This window comes from Perognathus longimembris, chromosome 20 (genome assembly GCF_023159225.1).
Source record: "Perognathus longimembris pacificus isolate PPM17 chromosome 20, ASM2315922v1, whole genome shotgun sequence".
In the NCBI taxonomy this organism is placed as follows: domain Eukaryota; kingdom Metazoa; phylum Chordata; class Mammalia; order Rodentia; family Heteromyidae; genus Perognathus; species Perognathus longimembris.
Window position 1 is genome coordinate 31,771,152 of NC_063180.1, and position 19,161 is coordinate 31,790,312.

Here is a 19,161-nt window from a genome sequence, read left to right on the forward strand (position 1 = left end):
CCACTTGAGCCACAGAGCCACTTCCAGCTTTTTCTGTGTATGTGGTACTGAGGAATCAAACAAACCCAGAGCTTCAAGCATGCAAGGCAAGCACTCTACCACTCAGCCATGTTCCCAGCCCCACTGGGCCTTTCTTAAGGAGCTGGGGAGTTCTGAGCTCAGGGAGGTGGCTCTGGAACTGCCCGTTCAGAGCGGCCCCTGACATGGTCACACCATCTCCCTGAGTACCGGCCTCTGAGGATACCACTGCGTCTCTTCTGTGGTCTACCGTGCTACTGGGGATTACCATAAAGGCAATGAGTTTGTGTACAAACTCATTCTAGCAGAGCGCAGTGGCTCATGCCTGTAATCCTTACTATTCGGAGGCAGAGATCAGGAAGGCTGTTATTGAAAGACAACCCAGGCAAAAAGGTTTGTGAGATACCCCCCATCCCCCCACCTTAATAAGCCAGCTGTGTTGGCGGCTCAAGTCTGCCATCCATCCCAGCCACATGGAAAGCATAAGTAGCAGGATTGCTGTCCCGGTTGGCCCTGAGGAGAATATTAAACCCCATCTGGAAAATAACGCACAGGAAGGGCTGGGGTGTGGCTTCAGTGGTAGAGTGTCTGCTCAGAAAGCTCAAGGTGCTGAGTTTAGGCCAAGAAATTAAAAAGTAGAAAAAACACCCAATCCTGGAAGATGAGAAGGAAACAGTCTCCTATGTGGGATAGAGCAAAGGCCGAGGGCATTGAGGAATGGGTGGGTAGGAAGGGGTTGACACCTGGGAATTTTCCTGGCCCAAGGGCCTCATCATCTCCCAGGGGAGGGGATCGCTCCTCTCCAGGCTGGTGGCAGGGGGGGGGGCTGAGCTTGAAATGGGGTTTTGGAAGGTGATGCTGGAGATCTGGGGAAAACTTGGGGACTTTCTGTTTTCTATTTTCTTTTCTTTTCCCCTTAACTTTATTTGGAAATGAATTAGTGTCGCAGGAGGTTGCCAAGGCACGGGGAAGATTGGAAATGTGGTCCCAGCTGATCTGCAGTCTATACCCTAGACAGCACATCCTGACTTGGGGGTGCTGTGGGAGCTCATCTGTCCCATCAGGGGCCAATGCCCAGGCCACACCCAACACTGATGGGCGGTACTAGATGCCTACTATTCCAGACCTTGAATGGTTCAGTGCTTAGTAAAGAATTACTGGGTTAAACTCACAAGTAGCTATTTACAACCATGTGCAAATGAGCACAACACATAGGATGCACAGGCACGTGTGTAGATAGATATTTTTGTACGTTGCCAACTGTCTCTGAAGCGGGATCTATCTGGTCATCATTTATAGATGAAGCAGAGGGACACAGAGGTTAACTCACTTTGTCCCAGTGTCACTCCAGCTACAAAATAGCAGAACCATGGTTCCATTCAGGTCTGGCTTGTTTTCTCTTTCTTTCTCTCTCTGTGAGGAACTTTAGGTTTATCTTTCCTTGTCAGTGTCTAAAGTCAGGCTAGCTCGGCGCTGTGCTGGGCCTATTAGGACGTCTGGGTCCTTGTTCTGCTGGGTGGCAGCCTGAGGGGGGGGGTGTCCTGGGGTAGCGGGGTCTCCCGGGAGGAGAAGGCCTTACCTCGGAAGCAGAAGGCGTGGTGCCTGGACAGCGGGTCGGGCAGGCCGGTCTGGTTGGGGTAGAGGTAGACGGTTCTCACACCGGGCTTGTCCCCGCCGCAGGCGGGCCTCGGGGTGACGATGGGGTAGCGCAGGCTGCCATCTGCCAGCCAGCCGGCATAGCACTTGTCCAGGCCGGGGCTCCAGGCCGCATACAGCTGCCCGGTGGAGACCAGGGTGGCGTTCTGGGACTCACAGAAGGCCACGGCTTCTTGGTAGGTGAACTGCTCCAGACGGGTGACAAAGAACACCTCCCCTGGGGACAGAGGCTGTGCTGTGACCCTTCTTGACACCTCCTCACATGGGTGTAGCCAAGCTGGCCCAGGGGCCGGGATTCAGGTCACGGCCCCGCCCCTGCCAGGGCCACGCCCACCCAGCACCATGGTCCCACCCACTTCCACCTATAGGCCCATCTCTACTCAACCATGCCCATTAAGCCACGCCCCAAAGGCCACACCCACAGGTCACACCCACTTCTGCCTCCACTCCTATAGGCCCTATCTCCACTCAACCACACCCAACAGCCACGCCCCCCAAAACCACATCCCCACGTGCCACACCCACATACACCTCTTTTCCTATAGGCTCCTATCTTGTCCCAACCACGCCTACCAGGCCACATCCCTAAGATTTCCTGGGACCCTGTGAAATAGGTGGTTCAAAGGCTTTGATTTGTACTAGACTGGGCTTCTAGATTTTCCTGAGACTCAGGGCAACCCTTGCTTTATGAAATTCTTTTTTTTAAAAAAGGCAGTGTCACCACCCAGCTGGGCAGAGGTGGCCACAGGGACCAGGCCTCTGCCCTTCCCTCCTTCCTGGGTTCTCCAGTCACACCTAGGCCTTTCCCTTCTGGACTAAGAGAAGCAGCTTGCCTGGATGCTCTCTGAAGGTAGATAGATACCCCATACCATGGCGGCTGTGTTCCCCATCCCCTGTGAGCTCACCCAGGGCGGAGTCGGGGATCTCTGGGGGTTAGGGAGCGGGAGGTTCACATCCACCCAAGACTTTCTTGTGCTTGGCACTTCCCATACGCATCTCACTGAAGACTCAGAAAGCCTTCTGTGTGGGTCAGGAGCAGATCAAGGTCTGTGGGTGGGTAAGCTTGGCCAGGGCAGGATAAAGCAGCTAAGGAGGGAGCTCACTGCAGGACTTCTCGGGGCCTTTGCTCTGCCTCGAAGCACCGGGACAGCAGGAGGCCCCATGTGCACGGAGTGTTTATGATGAATGGATGGATTTACCCACAGAACTCACTGCTTGCCGAAGGAGCTGGGATCCCCTGCACTGTGGGGGATCTCACAGGGCAGAGGGGCTTGAATTGAGGGAGAGGCGCATGGATGGAGGGTGGGAGTCCCCCTTCTTCCTTCCGTCTCTCCTCTCAGGCCCTGGCCCATGCAGGGTCCTGCCAGGGAGAAGGGGGTCCGGTACCTTGAAGCTCGGTTACGTAGAAGTACACGTCTTAGGTTTCCATTGACGGCCGCACCCCGTAGGTCCTGAACCCCGGGATGCTGTCCTTTTTGCCCACACATGGGGTTTGTGGGCTTACAATGGGGTACCTGCACCAGCACAGGGGGGGGACGGAGGTGGGATGGAGGCATGAGGGCAGTGGTGGGGGCTGGGTTCTCTGAGAGCTGCGATCAGAAATGATGGGTGGTGGGGTGGGATTTGAACTGGGGCTGGGAGGCCGGGGGGGGCAGGCACTCCACTCACCTGACTGTCTGGTCCTGCAGCCAGCCCGCGTCGCACTGCTCATAGCCCGCCTCGTAGGCGGCCTGCAGCTTTTCTGGGGAGGCCATGATGGCCCCGGTGCTCAGGCAAGCCCTCTGAGCCTCCTCGAAGGTCAGTGAGTAGCACTTGGACCGCGGACAGTAGTGGAATACCACCCCAGGGTGGGGAGGAAGGAGGGAGATGGAGAGAGGTCGGCTCTCAGTGCCCTTGGACTATTCTATGCCAAGGCCCTCCTCTTTTTTGGTGACAAATAAGATTTATCTTGGCAGTTGGGTGACCACTGGATGAGGGTGTGTGTGTGTGTGTGTGATGGTGGAGGTTGGTGAGAGTACCCCCAAAAGCCCCCTGGAGGCCACATCAGAATGTCCTTCCAGCTCACAGGCTCATGTTTGGGGAGCAAGTGGACTCTATGGTAAGTGACACCCAAGCTTTCCAGATGTTACTGAGCAAACAGAACACAACCAGGCAGCAGGAAGAACGTTCTGGAGGGGGTCTATACCATGCTTTTATGTTTTTTTTCTTTTTAAGACAGGGTCTTGCTAGGTAGCCCAGGTTGTGCTGGGATTCAAGGTCCTCTCCCTTCAGCCTCCCAAATGCCGGGATTACAGGTGTGCACTGCTCTGCCTGGAGTCCACTCAAGCTTTGTGAGCTATAGGAGTCCTGTTGCTCCAGTTTGGCCTAAGTGAGCCACAAACAAACAAATGGGGTTGGCTTTGTTGTAATCCCACTGCATTTGCAGACACTGACATTTGGAATTCGTATCACTTTCCTGTGTCACAAAATATCATTCTTTGACTTTGCAAGCTTCCCGGGCCCCATGCAACCCCAGGTGTCCCGTGTGGTACTCACCCCCCGATGGACGGGGCTGTCCCGGGAGCTCGGCCGGGCCTGGGCCAATGGTCACCTGCATGACCAGGTCCTCACTGGTGAAGGCTGTGGCAGGGCCTGGCCTGGGTGTGGATTCTTCTGGAAGGCCCCAGGGCCCGATGGTCTCAGGGGTCAGTGGAATGGGGGCCCCAGGCTCTGGGGCATCGGGGGAGAGGTCAAAGCAAGGCTTGGCTGTGAGGATCACGTTGGCCCGGGCCTCGCCCTCCATGGTGTTTCTGGGCAGGGGCAGCTCCAGGTCGGGCCAGGTCACGGTCTGCACAGTGATGTCTTCCTCTCCTCCCACTCCGAAGAAGTTTTCTGGGATGTCGGTGAAGTCTTCACCTGGGGCTGGGGGCCGGGTAGAGCCTTAACCTAGTGGCCTGGGGTCGGCTGGAGCTCAAGGCTCCTAGCTCCAAAGATCTCCCTGCCCGGAAGCCAGAAGTGGGGCAGTGGCTCATGTGGTTGAGCACCAGCCTTAAGTGAAAAAGCTAAGGGACAGCGCCCAGGCCCTGAGCACAATGAAGCCTAGTACTGGAGCAACCACCACCACCACGAAATAAAGTCTAATTTGTCAAGGTAAAGCTCTTGTCCAACTCTTCTTATTTTTTCAATACTGCTTTGGCCTTTTATTTTTTATTGATATTATTATTATCATTATTATTGATCATACGAGAGCTTGAACTCAGAGCCTGGCACAACAAGTGCTCTACCACTTAAGCCATGTCCCCCAGTCTTTGTGTAGCTACTTTGGTTTTTTTTTGGATAGGGTCTTGATTTTGTCCGCAGCTGGTCTTAGACTTCCCCGACCCTCCCTATGCCTTTCACGTAGCTGGGGTCACAGATGTGCTCCACCATATGCCGGCCGGGCGCCCAGCCGGCGGCATTCATTGGCCGCCTCCTGGAAGGTGAACTTCTCCGGGGACATTGCATAGAAGACCTCGCCTGGGAATGACACAGCCAGCTGGTCGAGGGCCTCCTCCTCCCCTGCCCCGTCTGCCTCCCGCAGGGTCCTGGGCCAAAGCTAACTGCCCAAGGCCCCCCGGTCCATGTGACCAAATCTCAAATCTCAGCCTCCTGAGTAGCTAGGATGACCGGTGTGAGCCACTGGACCAAGAGCAGAGAGGAGATGGAGGAAATGGCTGGTGAAAATCTCCCTGGCTCAGAACCATCCTTGCCCAGCAGCTTGCTGTACCTGATCCCACCAGGAGGGGGAAGTCTAATGAGCTTTGAACTGATGATCCTTGATCCTCCTGCTTCAGCCTCCCAAGTAGCTAGGGTTACAGGCATGCACCACCACACTAAAGCAAAGGCAGGCAGGGGCAGGGAGGCCTCACCCTCCATCTCCTCCGCAAAGCAGTACACATCGTAGGTCTCGTTGGTGTCTCGGATGCCGTAGGTCCTCACACCAGGGAATTCATCCTTGTTTCCATAGCAAGCTTCCCGGGGTGTGTGGATGGGGTACCTATCAGGAGACCAAAATAGGGTGTGACACTGGCATGTGGGGAGAGTCTGCTCAGAGTTGGGTTCTTGTCTCTGTGTTCACAGTAATTTGTGAGTATAGGCAGTCCTTAGGACTGAGTACCAGCATTAAAGAGACTCCTCAGGACTGAGTACCAGCACTAGTGGCAGTCCTCAGGACTGAGTATCAGCACAAGAGAGACTTCTCAGGACTGAATACCAGTTGCTGGCGCTACTGGGGACAGATAGTAACTTAAATGATCCCAGGCCACTAGGTCCTAGCAATGACCACTCTGCTACTGTATGGAGCGAAGCAGAGCCAGTGTGCAAACCAAGGTGGCTGTGTGCTGATGAACCTTTATTCAGAGAAACAAAAGGCAGGTCATCTTGGACCGGGGGCCAGTCATTGCTGGTTGGCCCTGGCTCAGTGTCACTAAGTATACTTGACCACATGGCACACATGCCCTATGTGTGTGTGCATGTGTGTGCTTGTATATGTGTGTACATGGATGTGTGTGCCAGCATGCTAGGATTCAGTCTCAGCTCAGCAATTGTCTGCGAGTGTGTGTGTGCACGCGCATGCGCGTGTGGCTGGTGCATGCCCTGGGGATGCACTCCTGGGGATGGCGCCAGGTGCCTTCCTGCCGTGCTTTCTGCCCCCCTGGGGCGAGCTCACCTGACGGTCTGGTCCGCCAGCTAGCCTGCGTCACACTGGTGGAAGCGGTCGTCATAGGCAGCCTGCAGCTGCTCGGCCGTGGCGATGACCGTTCTCTTCTGCAGGCAGGTCCACTGCGCCCGGTCGAAATACAGGGTGTACCTGGTGGAGCTGGCATGGTAGTGGAACACCATGCCTGCCGGGCAGGTCGGGGTGGAGCTCAGACCCAAGCTCCAGTCACGGACTTCAGGGACTGCCTGGGCTGGGCTGCTGCCCGCATTTGTCTGTGCTCCTCAATCCTCAGATGTCAGACTCCTGGGTAGCTAGGATTACAATCCTGGAGTCACCAGCAGCTCGCCTCTTCTATATGTATATACATTTTATGTATTTATTTACCTATCTGTCAGTAGCTGTACAAAGGAGCTGCCACACCACAAAGCAGTTCATGAATGTAATGCACCTTGATCAGTGTCACCCCTTTCATCATTGTCTCCTACTGTCTTTTTTTTTTGAGAAAAATTCTTTTCTAGGGGCTGGGGATGTGGCTTAGTGGTAGAGTGCTTGCCTAGCATGCATGAAGCCCTGGGTTCGATTCCTCAGTTCCACACAGTGGCTCAAGTGGTAGAGTGCTAGCCCGCAGCAAAAAAGCTCAGGGATAGTTCCCACGCCCTGAATTCAAGCCTGAGGACTGGCAAAAAAGAAAAAAAAAATTCTTTTCTTGTTTGTTTTACGGCGCTGGGAGCTGGAACCCAGCCAGGTTTGCAGCTAGCTAAGCAAGCCAGGCTTCTGCTACTGAGCCTGAGCCACACCCACTCCGAGATATTGGAGGCGGGGCCAGAGACACCCCCATACCACGCTCACCCACCCCAGTAGACCAGTCTCGACCTCAGCGTCTAAGCCACGCCCACAGAAACCAAACCACGCCCCCTTCAGCTCAGCCCCATCCAGCAAGCTCAGTTCTGCCCCATTGGGTCAGCCACGACCCAGCATCTCAGCCTCTCCCCGCGACTGCAGCCACGCCCTCAAACAGCGCGGCCCCTCCCCGAATCGGCATGGACCCGCCCCAGCCCGCTTCTGACTGGCCTAGGCGGAGCCGGTGGGCGGGGCCGAGCGGGTGTATTTATATGGATCGGGCACCTGGAAGGAGCTAGAACCTGTCCAGCAGCCCTTCGGTATCTGGGTTCCGTCTGGTCCCGTCCCGGTGTCTCCGAGCATGCCGGGGCCCCGTGTGCTGGCCGCGATATGCGGCGCACTGCTCTGCGCCTCCGGCCTCCTGGAGGACACCGGTAAGTCCCTCGCGCCGCTTTCCAGCCGCTCCGAAGTTCTCAGGGCGCCTCCCGCCACCTCCACGGTGGGCAGACTTGGCCTGAGCATGGGGCGCCCTGCGCGAGGGGCAGGGCGCTGCCCAGCCTGGCCGGGGACCCCGGCACCGTCGGCCTCTGCTGTGCACGGGGCTTTGCGGGCCAAGCTGGCTGGAGCCCGGCGCCTGGGGCGGAACACGCGGTGGCCGCCCTGCTGCCCCCAGAGATGAGCCACACACACAACAAAGGATTCCACTGTCGGACCTCTCTTTTCCTGTCTGTGAAATGAGGCCAGTGAACCCGGTCTGGAAGATTCTGGGGCTTGTGTGCTTCTCCCCACCACTCCCCCCACCCCATCTCTGACCCTAACCCTGCATGCTGGGCTGTACCTGGAGACTTGTGTGTCCCACTTGTGGAGTGGGGCCGAGCTCGCAGCGAGGTGCACCCTGGTGCGGGGAGGGCCTTGGGGAAGGGCTGGCCACGTCCTGGTGCTGGTGGACTTGGTTTTGCTGCCTTATCTTCCTGACCTCCTTCTCCTCGCCCAGGCCCCCAGGGGATAGCTGGGCCTCCCTGTAGGCTGCTGATGGTGTGGCGGGGTGGGCGTGGGGGGGCGGGCCAGGCCAGAGAGCTCTTCCCTCCATCTTTGTCTCCTACAAAAGGGATTGGGGAGGGTGCTGTAGGACCCAGCTCTGCCATCCCGCTCAAGTCTAAGCTTGCCAGTGCCCAGGAGGAAGCGCTGGGTCCTGACAGCCACCCTGGAAAGATGCTTGGGGTCTCCACCATTCTTTCTGTACCCTCCCTCCCTGCCCCTCTCCTCTGCCTGCACCAAGCTGTGTCCAGGCCAAATGCCCCCGTGGAATGCTCCCCAAAGAGCAGGACCCTGACATCCCTGTGGGGATTTTGTTAGGGGAGGGGGGTGCAGTTGTGTTGACTTTGGAAGCCCCAGGTCTGCATTGCTTAGATGGCCCTGCCCAAGAGTGTGCAAGACCTAGAGGGACCAAGGACAACTTTCCCTTTTTCCTCGGGGTGGTTTGTTGTTCCCCAAGAGGGTGTCTTTGGGACAAGAACCCTTGCTTGGGCCAGAGCCTGGGCCCAGGTCATTCCCTGGCCTCAGCCTAGGCTCTCTCTGAGGTCTGCCAGGTCAGGGGGAGGGATTAATCTGCTATTGAAAGTTAATGACTAGGGCTGGGGATATGGCCTAGTGGCGAGAGAGCTTGTCTCGTATACATGATGCCCTGGGTTCTATTCCCCAGCACCACATATACAGAAAACGGCCAGAAATGGCGCTGTGGCTCAAGTGGCAGAGTGCTAGCCTTGAGCAAACAGGAAGCCAGGGACAGTGCTCAGGCCCTGAGTCCAAGGCCCAGGACAGGCCAAAAAAAAGAAAGTTAATGACTAATAGCTCTTAGGGAGCTGCCTTAAGCTTCCCAGGCCCCTGGCCCAGGCAATCCTAGAGGGCTGATCCTCATTAGTGTTGCCTATGGGGACTTTGGGTCCTCCATCCAACTTGAGATGGTGACTGGGGGTTCTTGGGGGTGGGGGTGAGGACATGGTCCCTATCTCAGCTCAGTGTCAGCTTTGGTGTGGGCTCTGGGGTGCTAAGACCAGCCAAGGGACCCTCCTCAGACCAGCTGTGCTTGAAGGCTGCTGCTCACTGGTTGAACCCCAGAGTCAAGGGCCTGAGGACAAGCAGGAGTAATGGGAGCTTCTGAGAGGGGTGGGCTAGAACCAACTGCCAGGGGACTCCTGCTTGGGCATGGGGGTGGGCAGGGGTTGAGGGCAATGACACCACAGCCTCTCCTGTGTTTACCACCATAGCTGACCAGGCACAGGTGTCTCCCAGCCCACCTGGAAGCCTTGGTGGCCTCTCCAGTGTGCCCCCCCCCCCTTAGCTTCTGTTGGTGGTGGCTCTCAAGTTCTGTTTTTCTCCTTCCTGTCTGTCCTCCTGTCCTCATTCTCCTAGGGGGGGCTGTGTGGCAGCCACCACACCCTTCCCACCCCTTCTCTGCTGATGAGCTTTTCAACCCTCCATTCCAGAACGGAGCAGGCTTCCTACCCGTACCTGAGGGGCGTATGTACTTGTGGGCCTGTGTTCTCGATGACTGGGGAGGCCCCTAGAAGGATAACGCTGTGGTCTGAGAGTGTGGATCCAGTGGCCAGTACGGAGGCCCTGAGGCAATCCCTCCTACCAGTCTGCAGGACGTGGACTCTGAACTTGCCCTTGCCCAAACCTCTCCTGGTATGGCCTCAGCCCACCATTCTGCTCAGCCTGGCCCTGCTCCCACTCTTTTAGACACTGCTCCAGCATCCTCCAGGAAATCCCTTGCTTCATGTATTTGGGTTGAGTGACTTCCCAGTGGCCATGGACCCCAGGAGGCAGGCTGGGGGAGGGGAGAGGGTGGAGCGCCCCTCACCTACCCATCTTCCCCTCTTCCTCATCTCCAGGTCCCTGTTCCCCGAACCCCTGTGGCGACAATGTCCGGTGCGAGGAGGTCAATGAGCCCCGAGGGACCGTCTTGGTGACGTTCATCTGCCACTGCACAGAAGGCTCTGAAGGCATTAACTGCAACAGCGGTAAGTATTTTTTTGGGGGGGGGACATGGCCTCGGCTCCTTGGCAGGTGGTCTCGCCGGGAGGTGTGTGTGGGAGAGGGGCAGGGAGCAAGGGCCCACCATCCCTCCACACTAGATTCGCCTGCCTGTCTCCCCTGGGACTGTGGGCCTGGCCCCATGTCACTGGGCTGAGCGGGGGCCCCAGCAGGCAGGCTGGGGGAGGGGAGAGATTGGAGTGCCCCTCACCTACCCATCTTCCCTGCTTCCTTGTCTCCAGATCCCTGTTCCCCGAACCCCTGTGAAAACAATGGCCACTGCCAGGTGGCCAAGGACCAGCTCCGAGAAGGCCTTGTGTACCAGTACATCTGCCAGTGCCCACGGGGCTATACAGGCGTTCACTGCGATATGGGTAAGTAGTGGTGGTGGGGGGGTGTTACATGGCCTTGGCTCCTTGGCAGGTGGTCTCACGGGGGTGTGTGTGTGGGAGAGGGGCAGGGAGCAAGGACTCTGAACTTGCCCTTCCCCAAACCTCTCTTTGTATGGCCTCAGCCCACCATTCTCCTCAGCCTGGCCCTTCCCCCATTTTGTTTTTTAGACACTACTCCATCCTCCAGTTTGAGTAACTCCCCTCCCAGCAGTGGTCACCTCTGGTGGCCGAGTGGTCATCTGTTCACTGGCCTTCTTCCTTCCCACTGGCCTCCAGACTTAAAAGTGTGCAGCCCTTGCTGGGCCTGGCTATGGCCAGCCTGATGAGGTCTGGGCTGCCTTGCAGAGATCTTCTGTGACTCCAGCCCATGCATGAATGGTGGGACCTGCCTGAGGGACCGTGGTGAATCATTCCACTGCACCTGTTTGGAAGGCTTCACGGGCCGCCTCTGCAATGAAACTGACAAAGGTAGGGGGCCTTGCTTGCCTCAGGAGCCTGTTTGGGCAAGGCCTGAGCCTCCACCTCAGCCTCTGGCTATCCCCCAATGGGAGCATCCCTAGCTCCTCATCCCAGGAAATGCCTTGTTTCATGTATTCGGGTTGAGTGACTTCCCAGTGGCCATGGGCCCCAGCAGGCAGGCTGGAGGAGGGGAGAGGGTGGAGCGCCCCTCACCAGCCCATCTTCCCTGCTTCCTCGTCTCCAGGTCCCTGTTCCCCGAACCCCTGTCACCATGATGGCCAGTGCCAGGTGGCCAAGGACCAGCTCCGAGGGGACGTCTTCATCGCTTACATCTGCCAGTGCCCACGGGGCTATACAGGCATTCACTGCGAGACCCGTAAGTGTTTGGGGGGGTTACATGGCCTCGGCTCCTTGGCAGGTGATCTCGCAGGGGTGTGTGTGGGGGAGAGGGGCAGGGAGCAAGGGCCCACCATCCCTCCACACTAGATTTGCCTGCCTGTCTCCCCTGGGACTGTGGGCCTGGCTGAGCGGGATTCAGGTGACCCTAAGGTCACCGGAGTGCTGTTTGCTGAGTCCACAGCCAGCTGGACATCCAGGGGGTGGCGCAGAGCTTGAGATTTGCCTGCCAACAGGGGTGAGCACTCGCATTCTTCATCATGGGGCCCACAGCTCACTAAGTCAGGCTTGGCTGGGCTGGAGAGGGAGGCTGGCTGGAGAAGGGGAGGCCCTGGGGTAGAAGGATGCAGAACATCGTTCCAAGGCAGTTCGATCCGGGTGGGCACAGGTGGTTGGAGCTCTTTACTTGGGGGAGGGGTGCGGGGAGTCTGAGCAGGAATTACCCAGCCCCACCCCCTAGGCCTTTCTTTTGCCAGCTTCCTGGCTTGGGGGTTTCCAGGTTGGATGGCCAGGCCCTGGGGCACGGGTGGTGACCCCAGGAGCCTTCACAGACCCTCCTGGCTTGTCACCCGTTCTGTTTCCTTGGAGCCACACATTGGTCCCACATTTGGCTCCCTGGGTGGGCCTGGAGGTGAGGACTGTCCTGGAGACAGAACTGGGCCAGCCCCTGCTTGGCCACCATCGGTCCTGGGTCTGTGGATCTGTTGGTCTCACTTGGACATAGACCCACCTGTGGGACACGGTCAAGGGTGGCTGGCTGGCGGGGACTGGAATGAGGAAGGTGGCAGGGACCTGGGGGGACACTGGAATGGGATTAGCTCCTGCTGAGGTGCTTCTAGCAAAGTCCAGGCCTGCTCACTGCCGTGTCAGGGGTTCTGTGCACTGCTGACCAAGCCCCTGCTCCCAAAGGGAGGATCCCAGGTCCGCTGCAGAGGCCCCTTTGCTCTGTCCCCAGCGGAGCCCTTGAACTCGCAAGGGGTCACCCTGTCCACCGCCCAGCCTTCTGCAGACTGCAGTATGCCCCTGGGCATGGAGGGCGGCGCCATCGGTGACTGGCAGCTCTCCGCCTCCTCCTTGCATTTGGGCTTTGTGGGCCTGCAGCGCTGGGGCCCCGAGCTGGCCCGCCTGCAGCGCAGCGGCCTGGTCAATGCCTGGACGGCCAGCAACCACGACCAGAAGCCCTGGATCCAGGTGTGGAGGGCAGAGGGCAAGGGAGAGAGGGGTGAGGCCGACGTGAGCTTGTACTAGGGCCTCCAAGTGACAGGTAACCACGGCGGAGGGTCTGCAGTTAGACAGCAAGGGGACCGAATGCGGGGGGAGTCAGTACCCAGCTGTGCAGGATCCCCCATGAGGCCTGGGTGGGGAGATCTGGCCCTTGTGGGCTTTCCCTTTTCATGGACCTTATAGTCTCCAGGGAGCAGATAAGTTCCTAGGGAGGAGAGAGTCCTCCCCTCCCCTCTGCCCTAAGAAGAGAGGTCCCCAGGGAGGAGTTAGGGCCCCCTAGGACTGCTTTCCCCCTTCCAGAGAATGTGCCCAGCTGCCCCTCTGGTTCTGCCGGTTGTCCCTCTCCGAGTGGGTGAATCTTGGGTTAAAGAACCCAGGAGATGAAGACTGTGTGCCCCCGGCCCTGGTCTAGGTGAATCTGCTTCGGAAGATGCGGGTGACTGGTGTAGTGACGCAAGGTGCCAGCCGCGCTGGGACTCCCGAGTATCTGAAGACCTTCAAGGTGGCCTACAGCCTCGATGGACACAAGTTCCAGTTCATCCAGGACGAAGAGGGGTCTGGAGACAAGGTAGCCCCATGAGGGGCCTAAAGAAGGGCCCGAGTCAGTACCTTCCCTCTGGGGGGGGGGGGGGCGTCCGGCAGGGAGGCAAAGCATTCTGGGTGGGTGGGGGTCATGAGGTGAGCTGCTCCTGAATTTAGAAACAGAGACCCAGATTGCTCCAGGCTTTACTTCATGGATGAGGCTAGGGAGGCTCGGAGCAGTGTTGTGGGTGCTGGTTGTGGTGGCACTGGGTTTCATCTGGGTGTTTCAGGGCGACCACAGGCAGTTGGTGCAGGCTGCAGACTACTCAAGGATGCACCAGCAGTACAGATGTTGCAAGTTTTGTCCTTGTGGGTGACAACAGTGTTGAGGAAAGCAGTGCCCTTTCTAGATGGGGTTGTAGGTGGGTGGCCCTGTGTGGCTTATGCGTGAGCTGGTCTCATGATGGCCAGGGAGGTGAATGAAAAAGAACTTGAATTGAGAGCTGCTACCGGAGCCCCTGTGGCTTTCTCCTAGTGCGGGTCTATCTCCCAGGCCCCAAAGAAACCCCTGGAATGGGGGAGGGGCCCACGGCCGGGAGCTGCGCCTCCAGCCTAGTCCCTTCTCTCCCAGGAGTTTGAGGGCAACATGGACAATAACAGCCCGAAGATCAACATGTTCAAGACCCCTCTGGAGACGCAGTATGTGCGGCTATTCCCCGTGGACTGCCGCCACGGTTGCACCCTCCGCTTTGAGCTCCTGGGCTGCGAGTTGAATGGTGAGTCTGGGCATGCCTTCTCCAATGGTCATCTCAACCAGTGATGTCCCGGGGACCTGATCCACACGAGACACATACCAGGGTAGCTTGCCCCTCTCCCAGGCATTCTGGTCTGTGAAGAAGAGTTTTCAAAGGTTTTCTTTTGTGCCTGTACCAAGGCTTGAACTTAGAGCCTCAAACTTGTAGTTAGCTTTCTTGCTCATGGCTGGTCCCCCACCATTTGAGCTGTGCTTCTAGTCTACTATTTTTTTTTCTGGTTTATTGAAGATAATCAGGCAGAGTTTTCTGCGTAGGCTGGCTTTGAACTACAATCCTCCATGTTCCAGCCTCCAAGTAGCTAGGATTACAGGTGTGAGTCGCCAAGCCTGGCTGATTTTCCAAGTATTCTTCCTCATTCAGGTGGTTTCCTGAGGGGGTGGCAGGGGTGTGTGTGTGTGTGTGTGTGTGGCAGTTAGCTGTGTTTTTGCAAGGGTGAGCTCCCTGAGGGCTGAGAACCTGCCTGTTGTGAATGTGAGTATGCAGAGCACACAGATAAATCTTCAGCAGGTGGAAGAGTGAGGGTGAGGAGAGATCCCAGGCCCCTTATCATCAGGGTGCCCAGCTGAGTTGTGCAGAGCACGGGGTAGATCCTGAGCTCTGACCCACCATGTAGCCCACTCAAGACCAACACCGTGCAGCTCAGAGCTGGCTCTTCTCACTGCCTCTGCAGAGACTCCAGGTAGACTGGGGCTCAGGAAGGGACAGGTTTCTGCTGCCCCAGGAAAGCTGCAAGTTGGGTGCCTGGCTTGGTTAAACTCCTCTGGCACTTTTCCCCCTTGAAGTGCCGTTTTTTTTCGTTGATGCCACAGTGCCACCTGGTGTCTGGTCCTGGGGACTGCAGGTGTGCCAGGCATCCAGGCCTCTTCAGGAGTGTTTGTTATGGCTGTGGACATGGCCGTGGGCGTGGCCACAGGCATGGCTTAGGTTAGGAGTCCAGAAAACCACTGGGGACAGATTATTTAACTGAATATAGCTCCTTGGGAACAAGGTAGGTAGGTGTCACGCCCCGACCTCATGGGATGTGCATTCTTGTGAGGGAGGCCAACTCCAGATCAGGAGCAAACGGAAGGTCTGAGAGCTCCCAAGAGCTTTGAAACCCCCTCAGCAGGGGCAGGGGATTGCTTTTTGCACTGGCCTTTGGTGGAAGCTTGAATGAAGCCATGGGAAGACCTTGAAAAACTTGGAGAGCATTTTCCAGGTGCAGAGTCAGCAAGTGCAAAAGTCCTGAGACCTGATGAAGGGTGGAAGGAAGCCTACTGGGGGCCGGAGCCAAGCAGACTGCTTGCCATGGTGGGCCGTGACCCCTATGGACCAGCAATATAATGATTTCTTAGAAAACCAGACTTCCAGCTGGGTGCTGGTGGCTCACGCCTGTAACCCTAGCTACTCAGGAGGCTGAGATCCGAGGATCACAGTTTTAAGCCATCCTGGGCTGGAAAATCCTTGAGATTTATCTCCAATAAACTACTCAGAAAAAGCCAGAAGTGGCACTGTTGTTCAAGTGGTAGAGAGCTAGCCTTGTGCAAAAGATACTCAGGGACAGTGCCCAGGTCCTGAGTTCAAGCCTTAGGACCAGCAAAAAGAAAGAAAGAAAGAAAAAAAAATCAGACTTCCAACTCCTAGGCCTCTAGAAGCAGCACTGTTTGATTCTGGAAGACCTGGGGTTGGGGGCTAGGGGGAAGGGGGGTATGAGGTGCCAGGGGCTCCTTATGCACCAGGTCAGCCCCGTGCAGTGTGCAGAGCTGGTGGTGTCTGCAGAGACACCCCGGTGGTGGCCTGGGTAAGGAAAGACCAAGCAGACAAAAGGAGAGAAGGAAGGCAGAGACCTCCGCAGAGCGGGCTTGCATCGTGACGGTACAGGGACTCACTGTAACACTGAGCGCATCAGAGAAGCCAGGAGCGGGGAGTGGGAATGGGCTTACAGTTTTTCTGCACCTGAGTGTAAGATCTTCTTTGGGATGTCTGTCCTGTCCTATTTGAGATTTGTGACACCGACAGTCTTGCACTTTCAAGTAAGGTCAGGGGTGAAGTTTTCCTGAGAATCGGGGTATCCACATGGGAGGGTGGTCACTGGGCCGTGGGAACAACATGGAGTTATGAATGAGAACAAAGCAGATTCCCACCGGCCTGCCTCAGGACTCTGCTCCAGCATGCAGAGGACAAGCTGGCCCTGGAGTGTCTTGTGGTTGTTGGGTGCTCTGGCTGCCCCCTTGGGGTGACAAGGTGATGGCCGGATTGATTGCATTCTCACTTGGTTGGGGGCAGAAAAGCAGGTGACTGGGGGCAGAGAGGGAAAACATGGCAGATGGACGCCAGCTTCTGCTCTTCCACGCAACTCCCCAAGGGAGAAACAATTATGGGGTGCAGCTCGGCCGGCATGAGACACCCCCACTCTCCCAGGAGTGTCACGCCCTTAGTGGTCTCATCTGTTGCGGCCACTGCAGATATGAGAGCAAACCGTACATGTCTGAGCACCCAGGGATGGGCCTGGGTAGAGTGGGCGCCACCTTGGAGCAGCCATCTTTGTCTGCCTGACATCACCCCAGAAAGGAAAGCCTTCTGCTAGCTACGAAGGAGGAGGAGCTGCAGGCAGGCCTGTATCTTTAACAATTTTTTAAAAATATTTATTTTGCCAGTCCTGGGGCTTGAACTCAGGGCCTGAGCACTGTCCCTGGCTCTTTTTGCTCAAGGCTAACACTCTACCACTTGAGCCACAGCACCACTTCTGGCCTTTTCTATATATGTGGTGCTGAGGAATTGAACCCAGGGCTTCATGTATACGAGACAAGCACTCTCCCACTAGGCCATATCCCAAGCTCCTGGCCTGGCACTGCCGGTTCACATCTATAATCCTAGCCGCCAAGGAGGCTGAAATCCAAGGCTTGTGGCTTAGAGTCAGTCTGCGCAGAGAAATCTGTGAGATTCTTATTTCCAATAACCTTCCAAGAGCCAGAACGTGAGGTGTGGCAGAAGTAGTAGAGGAACGGCCAAAACAAGAGCCGAGAGCCTCAGGCCCTGAGTTCAAGCTTCAGTACTGGCACTACAGAACAGGAAGTCAACAATAAGTGAAGATGTGGTGGGCTGGGTGGGTGGGGAGCTATGTCCTAAGGCCTGAGGTGGCCGTGACAGTCTTCTCTGGGCGCAGTTTGCTCAGGGCACCTGGGCCTGAAAGACGGCAGCATCCCCGACGAGCAGATCACAGCCTCCAGCAGCTACAAGACACTGGGCCTGCGTGCCTTCGGCTGGTACCCCTACTACGGGCGGCTGGACCGGCAGGGCAAGTTCAACGCCTGGGCTGCCCAGGGCAACGACGCCAATGAGTGGCTGCAGGTGGGTGGTGCGGGAGTCGGCTGGGCTCAGGCTGGGCTTGGGGACATTGCCACCCCTCCCCGAAGAGCTTCCAGAAAAAGCCCTGGTTTCCAAGGCCGTCTCTTCCCACTTGCCTCACCTGTATCTCTCTGTGTGTGTGTGTGTGTGTGTGTGTGTGTGTGTGTGTGTGTGTGTGTGTGTGTGTGTGTACCCAGGGCCTGGGTGTTGAACCTGAGCTTCATTCACTCAAGGCTAGCACTCTTCTACTTGAGCCACAGCGCCCCGTCCAGCTTTTGGGTGACAGCTTGCTTGGAGGTAAGGCTCTCTTAGACTTCCCTGCTTGGCCTGGTTTTGAACTGTGGATCCTCAGATCTCCACCTCCTGTCTAGCTAAGGATGGCAGGTGTGTGAGCCGCTGGCACCCGGCTACATTTTTTTTATTTTATTTATTGCTTTTACATTTTATTTTTTGATTAAGATAAGTATTTACTTTTGTTTGTAGAGCTGGAGATTGAACCCAAATGTTGCAATTTCTAGAAAATACTGTACCACCAAACTGCCCTTTTAGTCCCTGTGGGTTTTTCTTTTGGCGGTGCTGGGGTTTGAACTCATGGCTTCACACTTCGGGACAGGCACATAATCACTTGAGCTTCACCCTCAGCTGGCATAGGCCCACACAAAGGTGGCGTGTCTGTTTCCTCCCGTAGGTTGACCTGGGCTCCCAGAGGCAGGTGACGGGCATTATCACCCAGGGGGCCCGCAACTTCGGCTACATCCAGTACGTGGCTGCCTACAAAGTGGCCTACAGTGACAACGGCAAGACCTGGACCGAGTACAGGGAGGCCGGGGCCACCGAGAGCAAGGTGGGTGTCTGTCTGGGAGCCCTGGGGGTGGGCCCTGGCGCTCCCTGCTGGGGCTCACTCTGGGGACTCACCTGACACCACCCCGTGTGCCACCCTCCGTTCCTCCCCACCCCGTTCCCCCCCCCTCGCAGATCTTCCTGGGCAACTCGGACAACTATTCCCACAAGAAGAACATGTTTGAGAAGCCCTTCATGGCCCGCTACGTGCGGGTGCTGCCCGTGGCCTGGCATAACCGAATCACCCTGCGCCTGGAGCTGCTGGGCTGTTAGCAGCCGCTGTACCTGACTTGTTTGTTGAGATGGGGTCTTGCTAACCACGTGTCTCCCAGCCTGCTGCATGGTGTGACCTGCTGCCTTCCCAGCCTTCCTGTGACTCCAGGGGCTGGGGTGAGGAGAGGGGGGTCCTTGCCTCCTTCTTTCTTTCCCTCCATCTCTCCTTGTCTTGTCCTCCAGTCTGTACAAGTCCCTGTACCAACTAACCCCCCCCCCCCCAATACCATCCCATTTTCTCAGGAACCCAGGAACATGGCAGGCCTGGAATGGACCTCCAGCTCCCTGGGTTGGCTCTAGAGGAGCCTCTGGTACCCCCTGGGGTTCTCTGCATACCACATTCCACATCTTGGGTGGATGGCTGGGCCCCAGGACAGCCATGCATGCCCCATGCCCTCATTTCCCCAAGACCACGTGCCCCTCGCCTCCAGGCTGGGGGGGAGGGTGTCTATGGGAGATGAAGGAGACCGCTCCTGGATGGGGAGCTGGGGCCCTTGCACTCCAGAGGCCACGGACACTTCCAGAAATACAGTTCTGTTCTCCCTCGGAGCGGTCGGAGCTTGGTCGTTCTTGGAAATGGGATTGACGGGTGTCGATCTCCACCCCTGAGTTCTGGAGCTCAGCTTCTGCCTCCCGTCTGACTGCAGAGGGTTCATTAGTAGGCTGAGGGAGGGGCGGGAGCCCT

General features: G+C 57.0%; 1 protein-coding gene and 1 pseudogene across 1 annotated transcript; one reads left to right on the top strand and one right to left on the bottom strand.

Moving 5' to 3' along the window:
• LOC125368200 overlaps positions 1-6,534 on the bottom strand; it is a 138,440-nt pseudogene extending 131,906 nt beyond the window's left edge.
• A 1,019-nt stretch (positions 6,535-7,553) lies between these two features.
• Positions 7,554-18,626, top strand: LOC125368080 (lactadherin-like). The gene is made up of 9 exons (XM_048368937.1): positions 7,554-7,626; positions 10,966-11,088; positions 11,324-11,455; positions 12,431-12,666; positions 13,112-13,267; positions 13,853-13,997; positions 17,182-17,366; positions 18,052-18,207; positions 18,339-18,626. Exons 1-9 carry the CDS (start codon positions 7,554-7,556, stop codon positions 18,474-18,476), a joined length of 1,344 nt encoding a protein of 447 aa, XP_048224894.1. The 3' UTR covers positions 18,477-18,626.
• The last annotated feature ends 535 nt before the right edge of the window (positions 18,627-19,161 follow it).

Coding starts and splice junctions, on each gene's coding strand:
- LOC125368080 (XM_048368937.1), top strand. CDS start 7,554: ATGCCGGGGCCCCGTGTGCTGGCCGCGATATGCGGCGCACTGCTCTGC. Junction 12,667..13,111: donor ACCAGAAGCCCTGGATCCAG/GTGTGGAGGGCA, acceptor GCCCTGGTCTAG/GTGAATCTGCTTCGGAAGAT. Junction 13,998..17,181: donor CCTGGGCTGCGAGTTGAATG/GTGAGTCTGGGC, acceptor CTCTGGGCGCAG/TTTGCTCAGGGCACCTGGGC.